We start from the raw sequence: 10,705 nt of genomic DNA, 5'->3' as shown, positions 1-10,705 counted from the left end.
TGGGGTGTCGGAGGTGCGCATCTGCGCACTGTCCCGGGAGTGCAGTTGCAGTTGCGCAGCTTTTATCGGGCTAGAGAGGCTTGGGTTAGCCCGAGAGCAGAGGATGCCTGGGGTGGCTAACCTCTGCTCTTCAAATGGCCATAGAGGGGTGGGGGGAGGTGGTGGATGCGGGGGATGCATGGGCCGGGGAGGAAAGGGATAACATCATTACGAGCGGAGCTCCTATTGAGGTAGTGTGGGGCAGGGGGAGGCATGGCGGTGGGAGAAGGGACTTGTGTTCCAGGGGAAGGAGAGATCGATGCATCATATCTATCTCTCCTTCCTGTCCCCCTCCCAACCTTAGGGACCTGAGGGTCGCTCCAACCGTGCCACAAACCCTGTTGCTGCTCCTGTGCAACGCCAGATCAATAAACAACAAGACCCACATCCTCCACAATATGCTGGAGGATCAAAAGTGTGATCTGGCTTGCATTACCGAGACCTGGCTTGGGCCTGAAGGAGACGCTGTGTGGGCTCAGGCCCTGCCTGCCGGGTTCTCGGTGATGGACCAGCACAGGTTAGGTGGGCGGGGGGGGTGTGGCCTTGATACATAGGAACACCGTGTCCCTCACCAGGAACCACATCCGACAGACGTCCTATATCGAGTGTATTTACCTGACCCTAAAGTCAGTCTAGGGATTCTGCTGGTGTATCGGCCACCCCGTGCATTAGCGGACTCCCTTAATGAGCTGACACAGCTGGTCGCTGAACTGATGTTGGAGACGCCCAGGCTACTTGTCCTGGGTGACTTCAATATCTCCCTCACGACCAGCTATGTTCCATCCGGTGCGGCTCGGAAATTCATGGATACCATGACGGCCATGGGCCTGTCCCAGCTGATACAGGGTCCTACGCATTGTGCGGGTAATACTCTCGATTTGGTCTTCTGTTCGGATGCGGAAAATCCGTGGGCGGAAATAGTTAATGTTTCCCCCTTGTCATGGACAGACCATTTCCTGGTAGAGGTGAAAATCAAGGTCTCTACCCAGATCCCCCCCGGGGGTGGTGGATCTATTAGGATGGTCCACCCTCGAAGGCTGATGGAACCTAAAAGGTTCCAAGAAGCTTTAGAGGGGCACATGGTTGGAAGTGACGGCAATTCTGTTGATGCCCTCACTGGTATCTGGAATACCGGTCTTTCCAGGGCTATACACAGCATCGCTCCCAAGTGCCCTCTCAGGCCTGCTTCCAAATGTAAGCCCTGGTATATGGAAGATCTCCGGGCAAGGAAGCGGGTACTGCGACGGCTAGAGTACCGTTGGCGGAAACACCTTTGCTTAGACGACAAGGCTCTCCTAGACCAACTGTTAAAGGACTACGGAGAGGCAATACAAGCAGCAAAGAATTCGTTCTATGGTGCTCGTATTGCGTCCGCAGAGTCACGTCCAGCAGAGTTGTTCAGAGTAGTCAGGGAGCTAACTCAGCTCCCTCCCGCCCTGAACCAGATCCTTGAACCTTCTAAGGCCTGCTGCGACCAATTTAATGACTTTTTTGCGGATAAAACCTCTCGCATAAGCGAAGGTCTTAATGCCGACATTCAAGCAGAACCTAGAGTAGAGGTATCCAGAGCCTCCGTGGACTCTATTAAACTGGATCGGTTTGAGTCGGTGAGTACTGAGGACATGGACAAGATCGTCGGAAGTGTTCGGAAGACAACCTGCTCTCTCGATCCCTGTCCCTCGTGGCTAGCGGCCCAGGGGGGGCCGGCGGTAACTTTATTGTTACGCTGGATCAGTAACACATCTTTGAGGGAAGGGCAATTTCCATCAGAATTGAAATCGGCCAATGTAAAACCTATATTGAAAAAGCCCTCCCTCGACCCCCTGGTATACAATAATTATCGGCCAGTCTCGCTGCTGCCATTTCTGGGTAAGGTGATCGAGAGGGCGGTTGCGATCCAGCTTCAGATGGTCTTGGATGAAACTGATTATCTGGACCCATTTCAAACTGGCTTCCGGGCGGGTCACGGGGTTGAGACGGCCATGGTCGCCTTGGTCGATGATCTCCGTCTGGGCATCGACAGGGGAAGCGTGTCCCTGTTGGTGCTCTTGGACATCTCAGCGGCTTTCGATACCATAGACCATGGTATCCTTCTGGGGCGCCTGGCAGAGGTGGGAATCGGGGGCACTGCACTCCAGTGGTTCCGGTCCTACCTCTCTGGGAGTTCCCAGATGGTGCAGCTGGGAGACATGTGCTCCGACGAGAGGCCCCTTAAAACCGGGGTCCCTCAAGGAGCCATTCTGTCTCCCATGCTATTTAACATTTACATGAAACCGCTGGGAGAGATCATCCGGAGACATGGGGCGCGGGGTTATCAGTACGCTGATGACACCCAAATTATCTTCTCTATGTCTCCGACTGATGCAGTGACTGAGGATGGTGTCTCTCCTCTCGAGGCCTGTCTGGAGTCAGTAATGGGCTGGATGAGGAAAAACCGACTCAGGCTGAATCCAGAGGAAACGGAGGTACTTGTGATAGGTTCCCCTGGTCCAGGAATGGCGGTGGTTCCACCTGTCCTGAATGGGGTCACGCTCCCTGTGAAGGACTCCCTACGCAGTCTGGGAGTGCTTCTTGACTCGTCGCTTCACCTGACTGCTCAGGTGAATGCGACGGTCAAGAGCACCTGTTATCAGCTTCAGCTTATTCGCCAGCTGCGTCCATACCTGGCCCAGAGGGACCTAGAAACTGTTGTACATGCTCTGGTAACCTCGAGACTGGATTTCTGCAATGTACTCTACATGGGGCAACCCTTATACCAAACCCGGAAGCTTCAAATGGTGCAGAACATGGCAGCCAGGCTGGTCACTGGCGCTTCCAGGGCCAGCCATATAACACCTGTGCTGAAAGATCTCCACTGGCTGCCCATCCGCTTCCGGGCTCAATATAAGGCATTGGTGATTACCTATAAAGCCCTAAATGGCTTGGGCCCAGGATTTCTGAAGGACCGCCTCTCCCCGTATATTCCGTCCCGCACCCTCAGAACATCTGGGCAGCAATTACTGAAGGTGCCTGGGGCCAGGCTTTCCTCCACCATGAAGAGGACATTCTCCATCGCCGCCCCGGCCCTTTGGAACACGCTGCCCACTGTGCTCCGCTCATCAACCTCCCTGGCCCAATTCAGAAAGGATTTAAAAACCTTTCTGTTCCAACAAGCATTCCCCGAATAAAATCCTGTGGGCCTCCCTCCTCTTCCGTGGCCAAGAGGTTGGGCTAATGGGGCTTTTAGCTTGTTATTGTACTGTATTTAGCTGTATATGTTTTTATTGTATTGTATTACTCTGTTTTAATGCATGTTGTGAGCCGCCCTGATCTTGGGAAGGAGCGGGATATAAATAAAAATTTTATTATTATTATTATTATTTATTTCCAACAAATAAAAGCTAAATTGAACCAGTAGGAATTCTGTAGTTGTGAGATATGTCACCTATATATTGCTTATAATTTTAAAAATTGCAGAGAAATCCATCAATCCATTTAGAAACTGGAAAGGCATTCTAAGGGAGAAAAATAAAGGTTTTTCCCAAAACTAAAAACAGATTTTAAAAAAATTATAAAACTGTTGGTGAAAGTTTACGAAAATCTTAGAGACAACATCTGAACAATAAATTTGGTAAGTAGACAGACCCAGAGGGCAGATCAGGGCCCAATATAATTCTTATATTAGAATAATTTGGACATTTTTCCTACTAAGTGTACAAAGCATAGCTTAATTGTCTACTCAAAGCTGACTTGTCTACTCAAATGTTGAACTCTTGACTTGAGCCTCTCTATTTTGCAACTGTACAATTCCAACTCTTTCATACATTTCAAAAGTATATTAACTAGCAATAATAAATTTACTGTAGGCAAAAAGAATAAGGTCCAAGAAAGTCCAGAAATAAAATTCAAGTACATCGAGTAGATTGGCTTCTATCCCCGTATGTTTGCTATACAGATTTATTAACTCTAATTTCAGTTCTCTTATATTTGATTGATCTCCTTGTTTTCCTATCTTATAGTCCATCTTTATTCTTTCCTAGTTTCTTGTTGAGTATATATATCTTATATATCTTATCCGTCTATTATATATTTTGTATAATATTCTTCACTAGAATCAACACTCCTTCATTCTGCTTAATGTCCATCCATCTTTAGAGTGATCATATGTCCTTGTTTATATCGCCTTCCCTTGCTTCCAATCTGGACTCTCCTGCTCTTTCTGATCTTAACTATGATATAGTCCTATCTTCCCCTATTAGTTGTCCTTGACTCATAAAATATTATATTTATCATATATTGTTATAACATTTTGAGTTTACATTTTGAAGCCAGAGTCAGTCAGTGCATTTCTATCAATTCTGATAATAATTCTATTGTCTTAAGTATATAGTTTTTATTAGGAACCTTGTACATGAGAGAGATAGAAAACAGAAATCTGTCTTGTCTAGCTAGATACAGTCAGGCAGAATATATGGCTTTATGAGCAAAGGCTTGGGATTACGCTTCTAGGTTGTATACAGGATCCATTTCATTGCAAAACGATATGTTTAATGTTATTTGTTTAGTAATTATCTCATACAATATGCATGCTTTTTTAGGAAATACATAAATATCAGGATGGAAAACTATGGCAGGATACAGACTGCCCAAAAAGGACGGTCTCCCGCCACCCTGGTTTGTTCTGTGGGGAAGCTGCAGCCTCCAGACCGCGGGGCTTCCCCGCGGAGCAAAAAGAACCCTGAAAAAGCGGGTTCTTCTTGTGGCGCATTTGCAGCATCATAATGATGACGGGACGAGCGAACACTAAGTATCCGTCATGTCAAAATGGCGGTGCCCATGTGTACTGGTTGCTGCCATTTTGACGCCCCCGTCACGTGCTAGGAGTGAAGCCAGTATAGGCGGTGCACCCTTGGCCAACCCCTTGCATGTGATGGGGGTGCACTAAAGGCACATCTGTAGAGGGCCTATATAAGCTATATAAAATTCATCTTGGTAAGCCAAAATGATTTAGATTCTTAGAGACTTCAGTTAGTTATACTCTCTGAGCCTCAGAGGAAGGCAATAGCAAACCCCCTCTGAACGAATGTGGCCAAGAAAAACCCCATGATAGGGTTGCCTTAGGGTTGCCACAGGTGAGAAACAACAAGAAGAGCAACAAAGTATTCATGATGATTTAAATCAGTATGCCCCATTCCAAAACATTTATTCTTATGAGATGCTTGGTTCATATCTGCTCCAGGTGTCTGCTTCAGGAGAGGGTTCTTCTATCAGTGGCTATCTCAGCAGATGCAAGAGGGGGAAAAGGCATTGGAAGAAGCTGTGGTTTGTTATCAAAGGCAAAGTGCTCTACACCTATACAGCAAATGAGGTAAAGTCTGTTAGTTGAAAAGAGTTCTCTCAGGCTTCTGTAGGTTCTTGTATCACAAGACAGAAGTGGAAAGTGTGCTTGGCATACAAAAAACGTCTGGTACTAACCCTGTTTGTTTATTTAAATTGAAGTATTGTGTAATCATTACAATATGCCATTAACTTCCCTAGGATCATCAGAAGAGAAATCTCTAAAGTTGTTAGGAGTATACCTTTGTTTCTATTTCACTGGCATTGAGATCAGGCACAGAAATCCATCCTACCCATTCATATGTTCGTAAACAGCCAAAAAGACAAATAAATGGGTCCTTGAACAAATGAAGCCTGAACTCTTCCTGGAACCCAAGATGATCAAGTTTAGGTTCTGATACTTTGGTCACATCAGGATTAGGCATGAATCATTGGAAAAGACAATAATGCTAGGATCAGCTGACAGAGAGGAAGACTACACACCAGATGGACAAACTCAATCAGGGAGGTCATGGGCCTGAATCTACAAGTCCTAAACAGAGCATTGGGGGATAGGGGGCTTGGAGATGTTTCATCCAGAGTGTCAACTTGAGGGTCGCTAACAGCAACAAATTCATATAGTGGAATCCTTTCTCTCTCTTCCAGAAAACTTAAATCCCTGCATATAGCCCTCCCACTAAAGTCCCATTTTCCCCTTCTGGACTGATTTCAGGATAAAGTCGCCACAGAGAGTATGCCTTTGCTGGGCTTCACAATTGCCCCAGAAAAGGATGACAGGAATACGGATGCAGTCTTCCACCTTTACCACAAGCAAACTCTGTTTTATAGCTTCCGAGCAGAGGATAACAATTCAGCACAGAGGTATTGGGTGTTAACCTGCCCATGATAACATACTAACCACTGGAAAAGTGCTTACAATGCTTCTCACTCCTCTAATGTGCTCCCCTGCTTTTAAAACTCTTTGAATGCTGCTGAACAAATATAACAGCTTTTTGTATAAACCTTCCTTAGTATCACTCTGATGCAGAGAATGCAACAAGCATTAACACAGTAATAGAAGTTGCTTGGCCATGGCAAGATATCTGGGATGTTTTTGATTGCTCTGATGATTAGAGAGTTTTATGAGGGTGAATTTCTGATACAGATCAAGATTGGAGGCCCCATTTCCACTATAGATAAATTGGTGTGTGGATCTGAATCGGAGCGTGGTTCCCACTACATTTGCCCTGATCGCATTTTTCCCTCCAAAATAATCCACTTGTGGTTCCCATTCATAAAAGAATCAATTCCGATCCGCATGTGGGTCACACTTGCGCAGATTCGATGTATTGAAAAAGCAGCAGAAAAAAAATCAACATCCAAAAGATACGGGTTAAATGGGTCTAGCACATGGCCCCCCTCGCGGAATTGCTTCAACGATTCGTATTAAGTGGGAGCCAGGCTCATTTGAACCGGTTCAAACTGATTCACTATCTGATTTAAAAGGTAGTGGGAATGAGGGCTTAGTAACACTTTGCTGCATGGAAAGATCTGCTAATGTGCATTTTTGTGCTGTTTTGGTTCACTTAATACAGATATTATGTTAACATGAATTATTGAAAATAATTTTCCATTTTTCACCTGTGTGGCATATTAGATTTTTAAAATATATTGATAACCATGTAGTCAACCAGATGTTGTTGGACTACAAGTCTCAGCATTTCTCACCGTTGATGATTCTGGCTAGGCCCTTGGGATTCCCAACTTTGGCCTACATCTAATTGTTAATCTCAGCTAGAGTAAATACACTGTATTAATGGTAACTTAATAATTTAACACTTATGTAAGTTTCACTGAGTCTGTAGCTGGACTAACATTTGGACTGGTGTCAAAGGCATTTATACAAAAGTGGTCTGCAGGGTAGTTCTATATGTGTGTGTGCTGCAGCCTGAAATTTATTTACCAGCATATTTATCTTTATACACTTTGGTATCCACAGTAAAAGACAGTAATGCAAAATGGGGAGGACATTTGGCTTTCCAACCACAACAGAAATGATGAAAAGCTAGTGGTAAAAAAAATGATTCACATTCCTTCAAGTTTTTAGAAGACACACAAAGGCTATATGTGTTAATACTTTAATGTGGATATGGGTCTTATTAGAAATATTTTGTAAGACTTAATCCTTTCTTTCTTTCTTTCTTTCTTTCTTTCTTTCTTTCAAGATGGATTGAAGTCATGGAGGAAGCGTCTGTATTATAGCATTATCCAAGCGGACTTTGAACACATTTATATTTGCAACAGCATTCTTCTGTTGGAAGAAACAATGTATATATCCTAATTTGATTTAGACATAACTGGAGGAGACTTTGTACAAGACTTTTTTTTCTTTTGTCAACGTTATTTCAAGCAGGCGGAAACTTCAAAAAGGAATATTTATGGCTCCTTCTCTATCCTCTGCAAGTTTATCCTTCATCATTTGTTGCAAGATCATTATTTGTTGCTAGAATCAGTGCTCGCATTTCCCCTCCTGAAATAATTGCTTTTAAAAGAGTACAGGTTGAGTCTCCCTTATCTGAAATGCATGGGACCAGAAGTGTTTTGGAATTTTTTCAGATTTTAGAATATTTGCATATACATAATGAGATATCTTGGAGCAGGAACCCAAGTCTAAACACAAAATTCATCCATGGTCCATATACACTTTATACACATAGCTTGATGGTAATTGTATACATGATATTTTAAATAATTTTGTCCATGAAACAAAGTTTGTGCACAACTAACCATGAGAAAGCAAAGGTTTCATTATCTGATCCAGCCATTTGGACAGTTTGGGATTTTGGAGTATTGCAGATTTTAGAATTTCAGATGAGGGATACTCGACCTGTAACATCAATGTTTCTCTCTCTCTCTCAGTTGTGAAACCAGAACACAGTGCCCTAAATTTTATTTTAAAGCAGCTTCCTTTCTTCTTGCCTAAATAGATCTGGGCTGACATGCCTCTATTCTGTTTACATTGCTCAGGTGAAGCTATGCTATCCCTGTTTGAGATGCTGCCACAGAAAGTGTGTGAAAACAAAACAGTAATTAAGTGACAAGGATCCAGTACAGTAACTCATCACTAGCTTTTTTCATAAATCGTAGCAAGAGTATACTTTATTACCAACTTCATTAATAACATTACAAAATCCAACCTATTTCTTATGCTTATGAAAACTACCCCTGTCTCTACTCCAAAGGATATTCATTATAAACATGTGCATAGTTTGGAACTGATTTGTGTAGTATTACAATGGTATTTTAATAGTTGAGGGATTTTTTTTTTACTTTGTAATTCTAATAACTAAAATATGTTTCTTAATCAAAAGCTGGTGCAGTCAGTACACAACTTCCTAGACAGAAAAGCATTGAACTGTATTGGCTATGGACCACAAAAGCTAGGGTAAATGTCCTCCAGATGTTCTTCAAAGTTCTCCCAGGAGCCTTAAAATCTGCCACTTCTTTCAAGCAACTGATAACAGCCTGGGCAAATTTAAGTATGCTATAGCTATCATCACAATGGTTCCTCTTCCAAACCAAAGCATATAGGAAAGCTATCAGTCTATTTCTATGTCCCTCCCAGTGTACATGTCCTCATACACTGAATGGTTACTTGCAAGTCTTGTCTGTGGTTTGTTTTCACTCTGGCTGCATCAGCAAGGGATTGTAATAAGACCAATCTAGAAGTCTAGTGAAATGTTGCAGGGCCAGTTCAAGAATTAAATAAAAGCCTTTACATTGGTTTAGAAAATTCTAGTAGTTTAAAAGCATAACTATATAAATTATGTTGCTCAACCCAGCATTTTGAGGTTTCAAGCCACTTATTAGTACCATTTGGCATGCAATGATTAAATCGGTGGGGATTTGTATAAATGTTGACTATGGTAGGCAGGTGGGACAGGAGCCACACCACTCAGTTTTCAGACCTAGAATGGTTGAAGTCATGATTCGAAGCAAATTCCCATTCTGACTTCTGATTTCCTCAGGTAAATATCGGGCCTGAGAGGTGATTCAAAGCTCATTCACCATTCCTGCAGATCTCTAAGAGTGGCAACTTTTCACCAGATAAAAAAGTTGGGGTTACAGGGACTTTGGGAAGCCATCAAGATGAACTTTTTAGGGGGGGGGGGTCAGTTTTCCTACCCCTGGTTTTGACTTCAACAGTTGATTCAGTGGGTCTACTCTGGCTGCAACCAAAACTGATTTTAAGCTTAGAACTCTATTAGCTTAATATGTACTGTTCTTTGTGGCGTTTTTACAAGGCAAGTCCTCATCAGGTTTAATAAGACCCATTTTTAAATATAGTACGATTCTCCCAAAGGGTTGGAACTGTCTTGCCTGAAAATATTTTATACCCACTATGAATTTTTTTTTATTCCACTAAACCAGTAACTTTAATGGTGAAATACTGTGCTAACAAAAATTGTGTCGAAGAACACATTCTTTACTCTTCATTAAACAACATAATCCATGTATATATTACAGTATCAATACTATTGTGCTCTCAACAGACCTATAGTGAAAGGACTTGCAAGACCTTTAAGCATGGAAATCTGATGATGATTTGGACCTTATTAGCAATCCTTACAGCTCCTGACTTCAGTAGCATGCATTACCTTTCAGTGAAACAGATTTTTTTCCATTTATTTTTGCAATTATCTTTGAAAATGTCAAATGTACAGTAAAATAACCTTAGTATTTATATTGTGTGCCATGAACTGAACTGCTAATTAAAGTTCTGACTGGGTTAGATCTTTTCCTGCTTGCATAAAGATATTGAAATGAAATATTCAGTTTGCTTCCTTTCAAGAATGTATATGGCTTAGGAAAAAAATGTAAAAAGTCATACTTATTAAAAGAAAAAAACCCCAGGCTTTCCATTTAAGGAAGCCAAGGCGAGGTAAAGATCAAGTATGAGAACATAACTTTCATATTATTTTAAAAGTTTCAACATCCACTCATATTTCAGATTACAAATTTGGTCTTGCTAAAGTTACAGTAGAAGAAGACGGGAATAGGCAAAAATGCCCTGACAGGAAAATAATATTAAATATCAAATGCAACAAATACTACAAAGTAATGAAGGCTACAGTCCTATAGCTACCTACCTGATAACAAGCCCCACTGAACTCAGCAGAATCTACTCAGCAGACTTCTGAGTAGACGTGATTAGGATTGCACTGTAAACCAGATTTAAAACAGATCTGCACTACAAAATAAACAGTATTATGATATTTTGGTGCTGGCGTTTAATTGTTCTTGTATTAAGTCTACAGAAGAACAGACTACTACTCAAATGTTGTAAAAATATAATTATTCATTTGATTTA

At 42.3% G+C, this 10,705-nt stretch overlaps 1 protein-coding gene across 5 annotated transcripts in view; it reads left to right on the top strand.

The window, feature by feature from the left end:
- The window catches only part of FGD5 (FYVE, RhoGEF and PH domain containing 5), a 232,916-nt gene extending 224,922 nt beyond the window's left edge, over positions 1–7,994 (top strand). For 4 of the 5 annotated variants that reach the window (XM_042451717.1, XM_042451714.1, XM_042451713.1 and 1 more), the window contains exons 19-21: positions 5,258–5,386; positions 6,068–6,216; positions 7,560–7,994. In XM_042451717.1, coding sequence (XP_042307651.1) covers positions 5,258–5,386; positions 6,068–6,216; positions 7,560–7,675 — 394 coding nt within the window. In that variant the 3' untranslated portion in view covers positions 7,676–7,994. The remainder of the gene's footprint in view (positions 1–5,257; positions 5,387–6,067; positions 6,217–7,559) is intronic. The other variant, XM_042451716.1, reaches the window with a different exon arrangement.
- The last annotated feature ends 2,711 nt before the right edge of the window (positions 7,995–10,705 follow it).

Source organism: Sceloporus undulatus, chromosome 2, assembly GCF_019175285.1.
Source record: "Sceloporus undulatus isolate JIND9_A2432 ecotype Alabama chromosome 2, SceUnd_v1.1, whole genome shotgun sequence".
Taxonomy (NCBI): domain Eukaryota; kingdom Metazoa; phylum Chordata; class Lepidosauria; order Squamata; family Phrynosomatidae; genus Sceloporus; species Sceloporus undulatus.
This window is presented reverse-complemented; position numbering and strand designations above follow the sequence as displayed.